The sequence below is a fragment of the Podarcis raffonei genome, chromosome 13, assembly GCF_027172205.1.
Source record: "Podarcis raffonei isolate rPodRaf1 chromosome 13, rPodRaf1.pri, whole genome shotgun sequence".
Lineage (NCBI taxonomy): Eukaryota > Metazoa > Chordata > Lepidosauria > Squamata > Lacertidae > Podarcis > Podarcis raffonei.
The window spans coordinates 21559731-21578312 of record NC_070614.1 but is presented as its reverse complement, the minus strand read 5'-3'; the positions used below and the strand labels follow the sequence as shown (position 1 = coordinate 21578312).

General features: G+C 43.2%; 1 protein-coding gene across 2 annotated transcripts in view; it reads right to left on the bottom strand.

Annotated features, from left to right (window-relative positions):
* B4GALNT2 (beta-1,4-N-acetyl-galactosaminyltransferase 2) overlaps positions 1 to 16469 on the bottom strand; it is a 29662-nt gene extending 13193 nt beyond the window's left edge. Inside the window, exons 1-6 of one of the 2 annotated variants that reach the window (XM_053363433.1) lie at positions 16374 to 16469; positions 13677 to 13844; positions 9902 to 10039; positions 5863 to 5969; positions 5123 to 5160; positions 3329 to 3509 (exon numbers count right to left, since the gene is read on the bottom strand). In XM_053363433.1, coding sequence (XP_053219408.1) covers positions 3329 to 3509; positions 5123 to 5160; positions 5863 to 5969; positions 9902 to 10039; positions 13677 to 13789 — 577 coding nt within the window. In that variant the 5' untranslated portion in view covers positions 13790 to 13844; positions 16374 to 16469. Of the gene's footprint in view, positions 1 to 3328; positions 3510 to 5122; positions 5161 to 5862; positions 5970 to 9901; positions 10040 to 13676; positions 13845 to 16097; positions 16207 to 16373 lie in introns of those variants that run through there. The other variant, XM_053363432.1, reaches the window with a different exon arrangement.
* Between the last annotated feature and the right edge of the window lie 2113 nt (positions 16470 to 18582).

The following is an 18582-nucleotide window of genomic DNA, read 5'->3' as shown; positions in this document are numbered from 1 at the left end:
GACATTGTAACAGTTGTTGTTCACTGCAGAAACCACTATGTTATAAATTCTATTATCTTGATACTTCATATATGGTATGTACTTCTACAGCACAATTCTATAGCACAATTGTTTATATAATTTTAACTAGGCTCCAGTTGGAACTAGGCTCCCAAGAAGGTCACAGGTTTCCTATTCATGCATTTAAAGTCTTATCATTATTTGTCCTAATCATGTGGTACTTTATCCTTTGGCAGCCATATGCTATCAAGGTTACAAGGCAATCATTTGTTGTTGTTGTTGTTTAGTCGTTTAGTCGTGTCCGACTCTTCGTGACTGCATGGACCAGAGAACGCCAGGTCTTCCACTGTCTTCCACTGCCTCCCGCAGTTTGGTCAAACTCATGCTGGTATCCTCGAAAACACTATCCAACCATCTCGTCCTCTGTTGCCCCCTTCTCCTTGTGCCCTCCATCTTTCCCAACATCAGGGTCTTCTCCAGGGAGTCTTCTCTTCTCATGAGGTGGCCAAAGTACTGGAGCCTCAGCTTCACAATCTGTCCTTCCAGTGAGCACCCAGGGCTGATTTCCTTCAGAATGGAGAGGTTTGATCTTCTTGCAGTCCATGGGACTCTCAAGAGTCTCCTCCAGCACCATAATTCAAAAGCATCAATTCTTTGGCGATCAGCCTTCTTTATGGTCCAGCTCTCACTTCCATACATCACTACTGGGAAAACCATAGCTTTAACTATACGAACCTTTGTTGGCAAGGTGATGTCTCTACTTCTCAAGATGCTGTCTAGGCCTGTCATTGCCATTCTCCCAAGAAGCAGGCGTCTTTTAATTTCGTAACTGCTGTCACCATCTGCAGTGATCATGGAGCCCAAGAAAGTAAAATCTCTCACTGCCTCCATTTCTTCCCCTTCTATTTGCCAGGAGGTGATGGGACCAGTGGCCATGATCTTCGTTTTTTTGATGTTGAGCTTCAGACCATATTTTGCACTCTCCTCTTTCACCCTCATTAAAAGGTTCTTTAATTCCTCCTCACTTTCTGCCATCAAGGTTGTGTCATCTGCATATCTGAGGTTGTTGATATTTCTTCCGGCAATCTTAATTCCGGCTAGGGATTCATCCAGCCCAGCCTTTCGCATGATGAATTCTGCATATAAGTTAAATAAGCAGGGAGACAAAATACAGCCTTGTCGTACTCCTTTTCCAATTTTGAACCAATCAGTTGTTCCATATCCAGTTCTAACTGTAGCTTCTTGTCCCACATAGAGATTTCTCAGGAGACAGATCAGGTGATCAGGCACTCCCATTTCTTTAAGAACTTGCCATAGTTTGCCGTGGTCGACACAGTCAAAGGCTTTTGCATAGTCAATGAAGCAGAAGTAGATGTCTTTCTGGAACTCTCTAGCTTTCTCCATAATCCAGCACATGTTTGCAATTTGGTCTCTGGTTCCTCTGCCTCTTCTAAATCCAGCTTGCACTTCTGGGAGTTCTCGGTCCACATACTGCTTGAGCCTTCCTTGTAGAATTTTAAGCATAACCTTGCTAGCGTGTGAAATGAGTGCAATTGTGCGGTAGTTGGAGCACTCTTTGGCACTGCCCTTCTTTGGGACTGGGATGTAGACTGATCTCCAATCTTCTGGCCACTGCTGAGTTTTCCAAACTTGCTGGCATATTGAGTGTAGCACCTTAACAGCATCATCTTTTAAAATTTTAAATAGTTCAGCTGGAATACCATCACTTCCACTGGCCTTGTTATTTGCAGTGCTTTCTAAGGCCCATTTGACTTCACTTTCCAGGATGTCTGGCTCAAGGTCAGCAACTACACTACCTGGGGTATACGAGACATCCATTTCTTTCTGGTATAATTCCTCTGTGTATTCTTGCCACCTCTTCTTGATGTCTTCTGCTTCTGTTAGGTCCTTTCCACTTTTGTCCTTTATTATGGAAATCTTTGTACGAAATGTTCCTTTCATATCTCCAATTTTCTTGAACAGATCTCTGGTTCTTCCCATTTTATTGCTTTCCTCTATTTCTTTGCATTGCTCGTTTAAGAAGGTCTTCTTGTCTCTCCTTGCTATTCTTTGGAAATCTGCATTCAATTTCCTGTATCTATCACTATCTCCCTCGCATTTTGCTTGCCTTCTCTCCCCCGCTATTTGTAAGGCCTCATTGGACAGCCACTTTGCTTTCTTGCATTTCCTTTTCATTGGGATGGTTTTCGTTGCTGCCTCCTGTATAATGTTACGAGCCTCCATCCATAGTTCTTCAGGCACTCTGTCCACCAAATCTAAATCCTTAAACCTGTTCCTCACTTCCACTGTGTATTCATAAGGGATTTGACTTAGATTGTATCTTACCGGCCCAGTGGTTTTTCCTACTTTCTTCAGTTTAAGCTTGAATTTAACCTCGCAATATTATTGGAAGCTTCCTTATACTTATAAGGGACGCGGGTGGCGCTGTGGTTTAAACTACAGCCTCTTGGGCTTGCTGATTGGAAGGTCAGCGGTTCAAATCCCCGCGACGGGGTGAGCTCCTGTTGCTCTGTCCCAGCTCCTGCCAACCTAGCAGTTCGAAAGCACACCAGTGCAAGTAGATAAACAAGTAGCACTGCGATGGGAAGGTAAGTGGAGTTTCCATGAGATCTGGCTTCCATCAGGCTGTTCTGTTGCACCAGAAGTGGTTTAGTCATGCTGGCCACACAACCTGGAAAGCTGTCTGTGGACAAACACTAGTTCCCTTGGCCTGAAAGCGAGATGAGCACTGCAACCCCATAGTCGCCTTTGACTGGACTTAACCGTCCAGTGGTCCTTTACCTTTTTCCTTACATTTGCAAATCTAAGCCTTTTTAAAAAATGCCAGGACTTTGAACCTTGGACCATACACACCCAAAGCATGTTCCCCATCACTGAATTATGGTCCACACCCAGTCAATCAAAGATTTGTAGAGCTGGAAGGGACCGCAAGGTCATCAACCCCCTGCAATGCAGGAACCTATCATTTTCTCTGCTTTCAGTGCTATTTAGAGGGTGCCTATTTTAATCAACCATCTCAAATGTCAGTTCTGATTGGGCAGCAATATTCTTCCACAAAACTTTTCCAATCCCCCGGCCCAGGTCTTAAAAATGAGGAGGACAAGCCATTTTCAACACCGCAAAGCATTTTATCAAGAAATAAAGCAAGATCTGAAAAGATAATTCGCTGCCACCTTTGGCATTTGTTCAAAAGGGAGAATGGCCGGAAAGCTGCTCAAAAGCATCTTGCAATAATTATAACATGGTTTTCAGGCTGGTGAAGTCAAGGGGCAATCAATGCTTGTCCCGCAGTAGCAATCCAACTCACCCAGATCCACAACATCGAGTAGATACTCTGTGCTTGTGTACGTGATGTGTTCCAGGATGTAATTCAGTAGCTTCACATGGGGAGTAGAGATGGTCAGCTTCTTTTCCCCTCGCCCACCTACCACGTCTTGGGATACATCAGCCAGGGTGTTGAGAGCACCAAATGAAGCTTGTAGGATCACCTGGAGATTTTGGGTCCCCCCCAAATGGCAAAAAAAGTCTTAGGAGCAAATAAAACCCCTCCATTTTCATCTAAATCAGGTGATACACAAACGGACATCAGCAGGAAATGGGGGAGGGGGGTAAACAGAAGGTCAGAAATCAGGGGATGTCCACTTCTGGGTACCACAATTTAAGAAGGATGCTGACAAGCTGGAACGTGCACAGAGGAGGGCGATTGGGAAGATCAAGGATCCGGAAACCAAGCCTTATGAGGAACAGTTGAAGGAGCTGGGTAGGTTTAGCCTGGAAGGAGTGAGAGGAGATATGATAGCCATCTCCTAAGAGAAGAGAAGATTCCCTGGAAAAGACCCTGATGTTGGGAAAGATGGAGGGCACAAGGAGAAGGGAATGACAGAGGACGAGATGGTTGGACAATGTTCTCGAAGCTACTAACATGAGTTTGACCAAACTGTGGGAGGCAGTGGAAGACAGGAGTGCCTGGTGTGCTCTGGTCCACGGTGTCCCGAGGAGTCAGACACGACTAAACAACTAAACAACAAGAACATGTCATGGATGATCTAGTTGAGATTCCTGACTTGCAGAATATGGATTATTATTTTGATTGGAATGTAACTGGATTAAATTAGATTTTGGAAGCAGAATTAAAAGAATTTACCAAACCTGTAATTCTAGCACATGTGGGGGGGGGGAGGGACCAAAATTATACAATTGGAAAGTTGATTACTTGATGTTTGACATTTGATTTGGTATTGTGATTTGATATGGATATAATGAGGCTTATTTTGGATGCTTGTAATTGAATACTAATAATATTTTTTTTTTAAGATTCCTAAATTGGGGGGGGGGGAGGGTTGGACTAGATGACGCTTGGAATCCCTTTCAACTCCATGATCTATGAGAGCTCTGTGACTAATCATTGTGAGCTGGGTGTTTACCAGCGGTGGTGCGTTTCCATGTGGAGGCATTTTTATTTTGTGTCGCCTATTTTTTACTAATAAAGCCCCATTTCTAAAATGTGAAAAGGAGCTACTGGTACTTGAGAAATATGCCTTAAAAAAAAAAAAGAAGCAGTGGAATAAATAATGTTTTCTTCCTCTGGCAACAAAATGTTTTAGATGGGTCATGGATGCCTGCTTCTCTCAGGGAAACAACATTCAAGACCCAACCAGCTTTCAGAGCCTGGGAATCTGGACTGCTGTGGGAGCATATAAAAGGTAAAGGTACCCCTGCCCATACGGGCCAGTCTTGACAGACTCTAGGGTTGTGCGCCCATCTCACTTAAGAGGCCGGGGGCCAGCGCTGTCCGCAGACACTTCCGGGTCACGTGGCCAGCGTGACATCGCTGCTCTGGCGAGCCAGAGCCGCACACGGAAACGCCATTTACCTTCCCGCTAGTAAGCGGTCCCTATTTATCTACTTGCACCCGGGGGTGCTTTCGAACTGCTAGGTTGGCAGGCGCTGGGACCGAACAACGGGAGCGCACCCCGCCGCAGGGATTCGAACCGCCGACCTTTTGATCGGCAAGCCCTAGGCGCTGAGGCTTTTACCCACAGCGCCACCCGCGTCCCTGGGAGCATATAATGAAACATAATTAATGAAAACACAAAGTTACCTGGAGGTTTTCTGTACTTGCTCCATGGAAACCAAGCCCTTTAAGAACAAAAGCAAGCACAGGTCTGCCATTAATACTCTTCCAATTTTCCGTTCCCCACACCCCAACAAGTCCAGCGGAGTTGGCTGCAATACTCTCCCGAGAAAGAAACAATTGAGCCCAAACCAGCATGCTAAGAAGACAAAAACTATAGGCACTCTTAAGGAAAGCAGCCACTGTGTCCAAAAGTTTGAAAGGAAATAAAATGGTTTCAGTTCGTGAACACCAGCATTTCTGTGACCTTTGAACAGCTCGTCTAATTTTTCACTCTCTTGCCTCAGTTTGCCAATCACAGGCTCCTTAGATGCCAAGAGGACCTAAAACCCAACACCAAACAGAGGGCTTTGTGTGATATGTTTATTCAGGGTATGGGTGCCCTGTCTATGGTCTCCTTGACACCAAGTGATATGTCAACTAGTCAACTTAGAATTTCTGCAGTACAGAACCAGCTAAAGCCTTAGGTCAGGGGTTGGCAAACTACGGTCCACGGGCCAGATCCGGGCCAACTGCCCTGCGGATCCGGCCCGCGGACGTTCCGTGGATCGGCGATTCTGTTTGTTAATTTTTTTATAGTTAATTTTTTTCCGGAAGTGCCATTTTTCCCCTCCAAAAAAAAGTTTGCTGACCCCTGCCTTAGGTCAATAACCTTTATTAACTGTTTAATGTTTGCAAATGTCATTCAGCTAAGTCTGTTAACATACCTGGAATTACCATGGTGTGCAAAGGCATCACCTCAGCTCCTTGAATCGGATAGCTTAAAGGAGTGTTTGGCTGAGCAATAAGGACATCTTTTGTCTCGAAGGGATACCTAGGTCAAAGCAAAGAGACAGGACTTGAGTCTTCAGAAGCCATGTTGCGAGTGTGGGAATCACAGGTAAGGAAACTGTTTGTTTAAAAAGTAAAATAAAAAATAGTCCACCTGCCCAAAATACACACTTTGAGCAGAGCAGCTGGCCCCGTTTTCTCTGGAATAATTAACTTGCAGGCTTGAACAACATCACAATACAGCAACTAGGTCCAACTATAGATCATAACAAAGGCTGCATAGAAACTGACAACTTTAAACACAGCCAGGCCATTCTTTTTCTCAAGTAGGATTGAAGGCGATTTGTGGGAAAATGCGACAGAACACAGTATTTCACAAGGCAAGGCAAGTTACATATTTATTGTGGTTAGCGACATGCATGCACCACTTCCCAAATCAGAGGTGGGAGTGTGTGAGATACGGAATATATGCAAATGTGTACACAGCCGCAAAGAGTTATTTCCCCCCTACAGAATTCTCCTCAGGCATAGGGGTAGGAGGGGGAGAGAGGAAAGGAAGAAAAATATGATGTTGATGCAGGCGTACTTTTTCAAGAAACTACTTGCAGGTTAATTTCTACACAGGTGTCGCTGTGGTCTAAACCACTGAGCATCTTTGGGTTTGCCGATCAGAAGGTCAGCGTTTCGAATCCCCATGACAGGGTGAGGTCCTGTTGCTCTGTCCCGGCTCCTGCCAACCTAGCAGTTCAAAAGCACACCAGTGCAAGTAGATAAATAGGTAACGCTGCAGCGGGAAGGTAAACGGCTTTTCCGTGTGCTCTGGTTTCCGTCACGGTGCTCTGTTGCACCAGGAGCGGTTTAGTCTGGCTGGCCACATGACCCAGAAAGCTGTCTGTGGACAAACGCCGGCTTGAAAGTGAGAGGAGCGCTGCAACCCCGTAGTCGCCTTTGGCTGGACTTAACCGTCCAGGGGTCCTTTACCTTTTTTCACTCAGTGCAAAGGAACCTAGGCTGCATCAGGTTGGGACAAGTTCCAATCTATCATAAGCACCGAAGAGAACTTGCACATTTCTCATACAGCAGAGAGGAGAAGGAAAGATGTAGATACATTCTGGTAAACACACAACAGTATGGAGTCAATAGAAGTCAAACTAGATTGCAACATCTAGCGGATAAATACCGTATTTCCCTTCCCCCGCCCCTTCTTCTAGAATATGTTTCATTATATCGGTTGCAGGGAGTGGTTTGACAAACAATTCCTCTGGGAATTGTAGCTCTGAGGGGAACAGGGGTCTCCTGACTACTCTCAGCAGCCTTAATGAACTACAGCTCTCAGAATTGGGGGGTGGGGGGAGGGAGAGCCATGACTGTTTAAAGTGGTATAATTGTGCAAACCCTATTTTCCAGGGACAGTCCTGGATTTACAGAAGCAGTCCCAGTTTCTGATTTGATTCTGGAATGTCCTTAGGACGTCCCTATTTTCATCCCAAAAAATGTTGGAAAGTATGGAGTTATGCAACCCTTGAGTCAAGGAGATAAGTAACTAGACAACCTTTAGAAGATATCTGAAGGGAGCCCTGCATAGGGTGTGTTCAATTTTGTTTAATGTCTTATTTTGTTTTTATATATGTTGGAAGCTGCCAAGAGTGGCTGGAGCAACCCAGTCGGATGGGTGGGGAATAGCAATAGTAAAATAGTAATAGGATGTCCCTGTTTTCATTGGAGGGTATGATCAGTGCTTGAAATATATATTGTGAATGTGGCCCATGTTCCAGCTAATACAAAATGCTGTTCTCACAACGTCTCTCTGGGAATCCTATAACCAGCACAAGAGCACCCACAGTCCCTCATGACTAACACACCTTTGCCTCAGGAGTTGTCAGCCACATTTTCCACAAGAGAGACTCAATACTTCAGGCCCGGAAGGATAAACCTTCGCCACCTATTACACAATGGACTGAAGAACTAAATGCCCTTGCTACATGTGAACATATTATTATGGGTTTGCGTGTGCCTTGACTCACCCAACGGCTAAATTCCTCTCTCTAATGGTGCTGGATCTAGTGGGTGTTAACCAATGCTTGGAGTATTAAGGCAGGCTGCCAGGTCCTGAATTTAACAGTGTCAAAACACAGGCCAGGTTTCCTGCCCCCTACCAGGAAATTGCTTGGGAGAAAATGGGCCATTAGAAGGGAACAAAGACAGGCAACTGAGCCATGAGCTAAGATGGCAAAGGGGTGTGGCCTCTCCTCCCTGAACTCTGTGTTATTTAGCAGAGACAAATGTGAGTAGCTGTCGTAGTAGAGGTTTAAGATTACAGTTTCTCTGTAATGTGAAATGGTGCATTTTGGTAAACGCAGCAAGCTGAAGGGGGGGGGCAGCGGTTGGAATTCAAGGCTGCAGGAATGGGAGAAATGTAACCCTCCTGGGGTGTAACGCTGTAAGCTCCTACATTATAGGCTCAGGTTGTATATGTGTGTAAATAAACCATATCTCCTAAAGACACCCCGGTCTCCGCTGTGCCTCATTTCCAAAGGAAACATGAACCCTGAGTGAGAGCCCAGACCCTTGGAATGCCGCTCTGCTGTGGGGACTGGTGTTTATAGAAAGCATTGTTACAAGCCACCTCAATTTCATTTGGCTACCTACAAGGACATTTGGATGGCGTATATCAGTTTGTATGTGTAACGTAAGATGGACGTAGAGATGCTAATTGTATTTGTTATTGCAAACCAGTGGGTTTTTCCTCTCCCTGTTTCCCCCTTCTCCTGCTTTCTCTTTCTGTTTGTTTTTTAGTCGTTTAGTCATGGCCGACTCTTCGTCACCCCATGGACCAGAGCACGCCAGGCACTTCTGTCTTCCACTGCCTCCCGCAGTTTGGTCAAACTCATGCTAGCAGCTTCGAGAACACTGTCCAACCATCTCATCCTCTGTCGTCCCCTTCTCCTTGTGCCCTCCATCTTTCCCAACATCAGGGTCTTTTCCAGGGAGTCTTCTCTACTCATGAGGTGGCCAAAGTACTGGAGCCTCAGCTTCACGATTTGTCCTTCCAGTGAGCACTCAGGGCTGATTTCCTTAAGAATGGAGAGGTTTGATCTTCTTGCAATCCATGGGACTCTCAAGAGTCTCCTCCAGCACCATAATTCAAAGGCATCAATTCTTCGGCGATCAGCCTTCTTTATGGTCCAGCTCTCACTTCCATACATCACTACTGGGAAAACCATAGCTTTTACTATACTCTTTTATATATCTCTTTCTTTATAAATTTGCAAAAAAAAGTTCATTAATTTAAAAAAATGAAAAGGGGTGCGTAAATAAGGAGAACTAAGCCAAATCTTCTCCATTATCTCAGTTCCCTCAAGCATGTCTCAACGTTGGTTGGGGATGATGGAAGTTTGCATCCAAAAGCATGAGAAATTAACTTTCAGTACTACTAACTTTTAGAACTGAATGTCATCAGATGCTATGATAGCCGCTGGATTTTGATTTGGGTACACACATTTGTAAAGGAGCATTCATTTCAAGGAAGAGTGCAAATGAATTATGTTGATTTCAAGAGGCTTTTAACCGTGGTCCAGGTTTTATTTTGAGATGCTGTTGCTGCTGGGGAAAGTGGCATTTATATGGGAGGCCAAGTTAACTATAACTTCAAGGAACTGAAGCTTTTGGGAAAGTACTGCATGGTCCTCTAATAATCTGATGTAGAGACAACATTTTTTTTGCCTAATCCAGATATGGGGAACCTGTAACACTCCAGATGTGATTGCCTCCATCCCAGAACATCAACCATGCCAGCTGGGGCTGATGGGAGCTAGAGTACAATAACATATTTCAGCAGGGAGGCGGGTGAACACAGGTTCCCCATCCCTGGTCGAATCCATGAAGATAACCCTTATGACCCACCACAACCCTTGCAGTTATGTTGTAAAGTTCTTGAAAATGCAGTTCTGGTTCACGTGGGTAAGTTAACATTACCTTCGCTGATAATCCACAAATTCCTTCTCGCGCCTTTCTGTGACAGCAGCAAGCTTATCCTTATCAATATAGTTCCCCAACTGATAGACTGTCAGCTTTTTGGCTCCGACACACTCGCAGCGGTTTTTTGGTCCTAGCCTGTTTTGGACAGGGTAGAGAGAGGCAAGCAGGAGAGAACGGAGAAAAATAATAAAAGTTATGGGCTATTAATATAAAATGAAGTTACCTTTTGTGAGTAGTTGCACAACATCTTACATTGTAAGGAGACCAAACCATGCTTGAAATCGTATAAAATAAAAGGAATTGTCCACAAAGTATAAAACTTAGAGAGAATTTAAGAAAAATGTTCTTATATTAAATACATATTTGTATGTTCTAGAAATGCTACAAGAACACAGTTTGCAACAACAAAAAGAACACACAGTTCTTTGACAGGGAACACTGAAACTATTGGCCGTTAATAATTTCTCCAATGGCAACTCTCCGTGTAGAAAGGTAGATGGAGAATTTTCTTTTATGATTATCTTGTGGAAGTCCACCAAAATCTCACCAAAATTTGTTGCACATGGCCATCACATTTGTTCAGAAAATTAGGCCGTGTGGCAGGATCACTGTAGTTCAAATTAAAGGTAAAGGTAAAGGTACCCCTGCCCGTGCGGGCCAGTCTTGACAGACTCTAGGGTTGTGTGCTCATCACACTCATCACGCCGGGAGCCAGCGCTGTCCGCAGACACTTCCGGGTCACGTGGCCAGCATGACGAAGCTGCTCTGGCGAACTGGCACCAGAGCAGCACATGGAACGCTGTTTACCTTCCCGCTATAAAGCAGTACCTATTTATCTACTTGCACTTAAGGGTGCTTTCGAACTGCTAGGTGGGCAGGAGCTGGGACCGAACGACGGGAGCTCACCCCGCCACGGGGATTCGAACCATGCGATCGGCAAGTCCTAGGCGCTGAGGTTTTACCCACAGCACCACCCGCGTCCCGTAGTTCAAATTACAAGTTCTTTTATAAAAAATATACGCACAGTGGCATAAAAATATGTTGAAGCAGTTTGTGTGCCAGGGCGCAGTCCCACCCACCCTCTGGGAGCCAAACCTCAGATCAAGGAAATCACATGGCAATATATTTGGGATTAAAATGGCCACAACTTTATTAAAAATTTCAGATGTAGGAAACCTTGGCTTAGGCATTGGGTGTGTATTCCTCTCAGCCCCTCACTGTGTTCTCCATTGGGGGTCTGAGGCAAGACAGGGTCAATTGGGAACATGGGGACACTGCAAAATGTGCGCTTACACAGCTAGCCCCCCTTCCGCGTTGCTGAGGGGAGTTCTATGGCCCAGTGCTATGCGTTTGTGGCCAGAGACTCCCCTCAAAACCCCTTTAACAGGGAACCCTGATATCACCTCTGCAAAAGGAGAAAGTCACCACACCACCCCTTCGATTGCTGGACTAAAGGTTTCTGCCCAAGGCCTAAAACCGCCAAAGTTGTGACAATTGCTACGGGGAAAGCAAAACCTGTAGAGCAGGGAAAATTCCTTCCCCGTTCTGAAAAAACAGCAACCATCGACTGAATGTAGCAACACCCATGTACCCGGAAAGGAGAAAGGTTAGCCTGTAAGAAAGGGTACAATTAGAGGGAAAGCCGAGTGGGTGGTGATGCTCCAGGGTTGACTGCGCCGCTGGAGTCAGTTCCGGCCCCCTTTTAAACCTTTGGAGCGGACTATTGAGAAGCCTGCTCAATCACGGTCTGCTCTGCTGCCCCCCGCCAGCCACTGCAGATTGGTCAATTTGAAATTTGGTTTTGGCGGAAACCCAGAAGGGACCGCGATGGCCAAGGGGGGCGGAGCAATGGCCAGCAGAGCGGCAGGGATTTGGGAGGACGGTGGGGCCGCGCGCTGGGCCACAAAACTCGTCCACCATCTGGTGAGCACTACAGCAATAAAAACACAAAACCGTGCAATAAAAACCATTAAAAGGTGAAAACAGACTTCAAGTAGCCATTGCAGAAAGCGCAGTCTTTATTGCCTGGAGGAACAGAAGTTTTCAGGCAATTAAAAGCTGGCACAGAAAGTGTAGTAGACTATTATCTACATAAGTACTAGGATAATAACATCATATATATTTATATAAGAATGTATGGGAGTATGTTACATTGCATTTTTGTATATTGTTCCTTTCTACACATTTTTGTTCTTTTTTTCTTTCCTTATTTTTCTCCCTCTGCCCCCCACCCCTGGTATCACTTTATATCTTCATAATTGACATTATTTCAATACAATATTAATACCAAAACAAGAGCATAGGAGTCACTTAGAAGATCCAAATGCTTCTATGATAGCCGATATAAAAATCCTAACGTGCCAGGGAGCAGCCAGCAAAGTAAGCTTATCAGATGCATATTCATCACCCAGAAACAACTGCCTCACAAGGAAGTCCATGACAATTTTATGACACTGCTGCAATTTTGGGGGCAGGGCTGTGTTTGGTCTGCATGACGCCAACGTCCCTTCCAATTCCTGGGGTCCCGGATATTGCAATGGTTAAAATCGAACGGAGAATTCCATTGCTGAACTAGTCAAGCAAGTTTCTTCGGAAGCTTGTGAAGGGTCCCTCCTTCACCTGACTGGAAGTGAGCAGGACAAAAGCCAGCAGCCGCGTGAGCCGAGAGCAAGCTAGGAGTTGGGAGGCAGAAGCTGAGAGTCAAAGCTGTGTTTTGACTTAATAAACGGTTTAGTTTATTAAAACGGTTTAGTCCTGCTGGCCACACAACCCGGAAAGCTGTCTGCGGACAAATGCCAGCTGCCTTGGCCTGAAAGCGAGATGAGCATCGCAACCCCATAGTCACCTTTGACTGGACTTAACCATCCAGGGGTCCTTTACCTTTTTAACCTAGCAAATATAACAGCTTCATCCACAGTTGCTGCCTATATGGTAGAACTCAGAGGGTTGCAGTACTGACCTTTGCAGGGTACAGTTTTATACTGATTAGTTTTTGTTATATTTCATACATTTCTGATAATATTTTACTATTACTTTATATTTTGAAGAATATCATCATTAAAAGTAATCCACAATTAGAATTCTTTTTATGTATGTAGTTTTTGTCATATTTTATAAATTTCTAATGAAATTCTCCCAAATATAAAAAGTAAAATATAATTTTTGAAGTGATTAATAATTAGAATCGTCTTTTTCTGCATATATGAAATAGACCGTAGAGTTGATTGTTGGTTATGCAATGTATACGTAAAAAGTGAAAATGCACCTAATTTTAAATCTTCGTCACATCTTAATCTTATTTTTTTAAATGTATTCATTTTTCTAGTGAGCTGCAGCCGATAAAAAGAGAGAGAAACCATCACAATTCATAAGATTATTCAAAATTATCTCTGTGCTAAAACATTTCCTTTTGCATTTGAGAAATGTAATGAAAGATTGTTGCATTACTTATTCTTGCAATTCAAAATAAATTTAGCAGTTTTAAGTTTTGTGCTTTTCTCTTTATTTTTTCTTTTCTTTTTTTAACAAGACACCTGTTTTGAAAACTGAAGTTAGTGGGGGGGGGAACTGAGCAGGGGTCACAAGTAGTTAGCCTTGACTAGGGTGGAGAATAGCATAGCATCAACATTGGCTTAATCACACAATGAAAAGCAACATTTAAACTGAAAGATTTGGGATTCCGAAGTGAGGGAGAGTTGGATTTCCCTGGTCTCATGCCTTAAAAAAGAAAGAAAAAACTTTAAAAATAAGAAATTGCGTTTGCAGAGCTTACCAAATTCCATCAAACAAGAACATGGACTTGTATTTTTCTTCTGGCAAAAGCTTCAAGGACAATGGAGTTTCATCCCACCCCAGTTTGATTTCGGTTAGCTGTCCTTTCATCATGAAGACATAGAATACAGCACATAAACTGAAGATTATCACACAGATGCACTTGAGTCTGTAAGAAAGCAGAGGACAGGATCAGTTTCCAAGCCAGCCCAGTGTTTACTGTTCAGCTAATTGTTCTTATAAGGTACCAATATTGTTTGTCGTCGCAGTGCATACAATGTAATAAATCTGGCTCCCGAGAATTCACTCCCGAGAATTCAGTGAATTACCTTTTTGCAGATTAAAAGGTAAGCAGTCACAGCTGGGAAGTTGTCACTGCAAATAAGAAAATGCAGCTTGCAACATACTGTATTTTTCACTCCATAAGATGCATTTTTTTCTTCCTAAAAAGTAAGGGGAAATGTCTGTGCATCTTATGGAGTGAATGCATGGTCCCTGGAGGTGAATTGCCCAGGGGCAAAAAGCAGATCATGCTTTTTTTTTTTTTTTTTTTGAAAGAGGGAAATGGGTGTTGAAACAAAGCCACGGATTGTTTGCTGATCAGGGAGAGAGATAAGGGACCCTAGAGATAAAGGAGGCTGCCTGGGAGGGGGCCACAATGGTGCAAAAACCTGGTTACAAAGCACGGATCCACATGCATCCTCAGAATTTTTGTATTGGGTCACCCCAAACTCACCGTCAAATCACATGTCTGTGGCCACAGCATGAACCACAAAAATCATACATCCACTGTTTCGTTCAGAATGTTTTCCCCCCCATGTTTTCCTCCTCTAAAAACTAGGTGTGTCTTATGGAGGGAAAAATACGGTACTTATCCTTTGTATGTTCTTATAAGCCAGTATGCGAATAATCATACCAATTCCAAAACCTTTTTTGGGGAGAGGGCGAGTCTTACATTTCAGAATACTACTCTTGGCATTTCAGAATATTTGCAATCTTCACATTTGGAATTTTACTTATGGTTCATCCATACCATCCTGCTTATTATGGGTTGTGAGCCCTTGTGCCTGCATTAATTCTTCCTTATTCATAGGGCTTTCTTAAAGTTTGGCTGTCCTACAATTTCTCCTTTCGAAAATGAAAATTCCCTATGCTTTGAAAATACAAATAGGAGTATTACATTGATTCCATGTCCCTGGGTGCCTCTTACCCCATATTAAATTAGCAGGAGAAGTTGATATTTGCACAACCCCATATTAAATTAGCAGGAGAAGTTGATATTTGATTTCCCACCTCTAGCTCCAAAATGTCTTGGGGTGACCTTGGTTTGCTGCCAAGGAGTGTGGTGGAGTCTCCTTCTTTGGAGGTCTTTAAGCAGAGGCTTGACAACCATATGTCAGGAGTGCTCTGATGGTGTTTCCTGCTTGGCAGGGGGTTGGACTCGATGGCCCTTGTGGTCTATTCCAACTCTATGATTCTATGATTCTATGACCTTCATAAAAGCAGGGAAAGGGATCATTTTAAATTTTACAAGCAGTTACAATAACATTTTCTTTTACACCCAGAAAATGGTTACTTGCATGTGGCAAAAATTGCAATTCGGATCCTATTTACGTGCGTAATTTCTCATCATTATGTGTATGCATTATATAAGCGGCACATACCTCTCCCACCACATGCAACCAAAGTCAAAGATATTTGCCATTCACCTTTGTTTAACATGCAGAGGGAAACAAAGATAACACTCAAAATAAACTTCTATGCATATCAGAAAATGATTTTGTATCACCGAGTTTGATAAAACCTCCCATACGGGAAAACCAACAGTTTTAAAGTTAAACACATAAAACAAGCGCCTGAAATTCTCTGCAATTCCAAATCCCAGCTGAAGTCTCAAATGCCAAGAAAATGGGACGGTGTGCAGAAAAGTCTCCAGGCAAATGGGCATCATTATTCTTCGCAGGACTTTGTGTTTTCAGCCAACCTTCAATTTGCAAGAGTTGCAGCTCTTAAGAAATAGCCCCACCACAGCAACCCCCTCCTCATTCAGCTATCCAACACAAATGACAACTCAAAAGCCACACGGTAGGCTAACAATATGAGTACAACACTTTTACATCACTACTGAATTGTATCTTAATTTACAATCAGATAGCGTACAATATATACATGGTGACACCAACTAATGTGAGTTAAGAAAATGCCCCAAAGTAAGGGATTTTTTTGGCTAGTATCACATCACAAAGAATCACTCGAGCTTGACACAACATGCCTTCCAAGTTAAGTGTAAAAGTCGCATTTCCTCATAGGTAAAAATCCACTTGTATTGGAAAGAAACTGGAGCCCTTCATGTTATTTCCTCTTCTTTTATTTTTGCATAAAGAACCCCAAGCACCACATAAGTATTTCAAAAGCCACTCACCTCCATAACTTCTGGAGGAACTGAAAACAACCCGCTTCCATTCGGAGAAAACTCCCCACTGGAGAAGAGCCAAGCATAGACCTCTCAACTCCACTAAGACAGGTCAGTCAGAACAATATATTTGCATCTCCTACTGAAGAATAACATGCTCCACCTCCAGCCCCAGAGGTGTAGCCTCCAAGCACCTGTGAGCCTCCAACCCCACCCAGCCACAGGTGTGGCAAATAACATTATTAAGATAATGCACATTGCAAGCTAATCTCACAGAAGTTTTACCTTTTGTTGTGACCCAATGCCTTGAACACCTCTGGGTCACTGTAAGAACATTGTAAGAGCCTGCCGGATCGGGCCAATCCCCCTTCTAGCCTTGCATCCTGTTCTCACACTGGCCGACCTGATGCCTGCAAGAAACCCCCTATAGGACCTCCCTTTCTACTTGCACTAGCTAGAAACATATTTTTAGGGTGTTTCCTGGTGGGATTGAGTCACATATTGGCAAATTCAGGTTGTGCAATGAAGATTCAGCAGTTATTAAGTATAGTAGGGATACCACAGGAAAAAATTATTATTTTATGCAACTGCAGCAGCCAGGTTACTCCTTGCAAAGAACTGGAAAGGAAATTATATACCCACAAAAGAGGATTGGCTGTATAAATTAACAGAATTTATAGAATTGGCAAAATTAACTGCGGCAATAAGATCAGAAATTAAGGTCACAATGGTTATGGTTCGAAATGTACATGAGTAAACACTGCTCTAAAAACATGCTGATATGTTTAGACTAAGCTCGTAAAGTTGTATTGATAACATAATAGTATACTAAAAGAAATCATGTAGTGATACATGATTTGCAATGTAAATAAGAACTTGAATGAAAAAATGATGAGCACTGGTGGAGGGAAGTCACAAAGGTGTATTATCATCCACTATTTTATGTACTTCTTTCTTACCTTAACTTTTCTCTTTCATTTTTCTTCTTATCCTTTTGTCGTTGTTGTTATTTTTTGTTGTTATTATGTTATTAAAAAAAGAAAAGAAGATTCAGCAGATGCCGTCCATTTTCACCTTTAAACACCTGCTGAAAACTTTTCTATGCTGCCAAGCTTATGCGGGCAATTAAGAAAATGCCTTAATAGTTAGTCAATGGTCATTGATTTTAAACTTTGATATGGCTTTTTCCCCTATATGAACATTGCTGTTGTAAGCCACTTTGATTTTTTAATAATATACCATTATCTAAATATTTTTATACCTAAATGAAGTAGATCTCATGCAGCGAATGTGTTTCCCTCTTAGGAAAACAAAATGGTGTTTTTGCGATAAGGGCAACACACTGGAAAGTTGCAACATTGTATGATCGCTGTGCAAACAAATGAGAATGAGGGTGCAATAAATAGCTGACCTCATCTAACATCCCTACAAATTTTGTTGCAAACAAGTAAGGACAAATGCTCAATAAATGGGTTATCTGGTTAAAGCAACCTTGGATTAGGAAATAAGAGAACACTGAAGAAGTGGATAATGAAGTTAAATAAAGTGCTGGGTAAATTGCAGAAAGATCTGTGGGATGTGATACACAGATAGAAGGCAACTACAACAGTCCTAGAGTGGACATGCAAAGGGATGTTTGGTCCAGCCAGTTGGAACTTCCTGTTTCCTCCTGGGCTGGGACAAACTTCCTTTAGCATGTGACTAGAGGTGGGCGTGACCTTACCTGCCCAGGTAACAAAAAGGCAAGACAGGCAGCACACTCTCCCTTCTCCATCTTGCTTTCGTCATGTGAGCTGCAGTGACTGCTAGTCTGCAGTTACTGGGACTAACCCTCATATGGGGTAGTTCCACATGTATATGCTCTGTAACTAAGTCTGCCTTCAGAGATCCATCTGTGAACTGAATGTGTGAGTAAACTTCTTTTATATACTTTACATAAGATTGTGTCTTGTCTATTCTTTTTAAGAGGGATATAAAGGAATTACCAGGAATCTAATATTAAGAGGCTTAAGTAAGAATGCAACCAGCTATCCACTGTGTGTTTAAAAGGGGAATGTAAAACTCTGCTAAGTAAAGGAACTTGCAAACACAGGTTAGGAAGGATATTATTAAACAATATATCCTCTCCTGCCTCCCTGAACATTCCCACCAGATCCTGGTCTAATCTGCAAAGCAACATCTACCTCCTTTAAATGGGATTTGAGTCCAAAGGTTGGGATTCACCATAATAATCAGTGGCCTCAATTCCAGTTAACTAAGAGAGCAACCCTGTATTTACATTATGTACTTGCTACACCACTACTAAATAGCCAGAGTATCCAATGTACACCCAGCTCAGGAGGGCAGCAGAAAAGCACACAAGTAGTGAAGGGACGCGGGTGGCACTGTGGGTTAAACTACAGAGCCTAGGACTTGCTGATCAGAAGGTCGGCGGTTCGAATCCCCGCAACGGGGTGAGCTCCCGTTGCTCGGTCCCTGCTCCTGCCAACCTAGC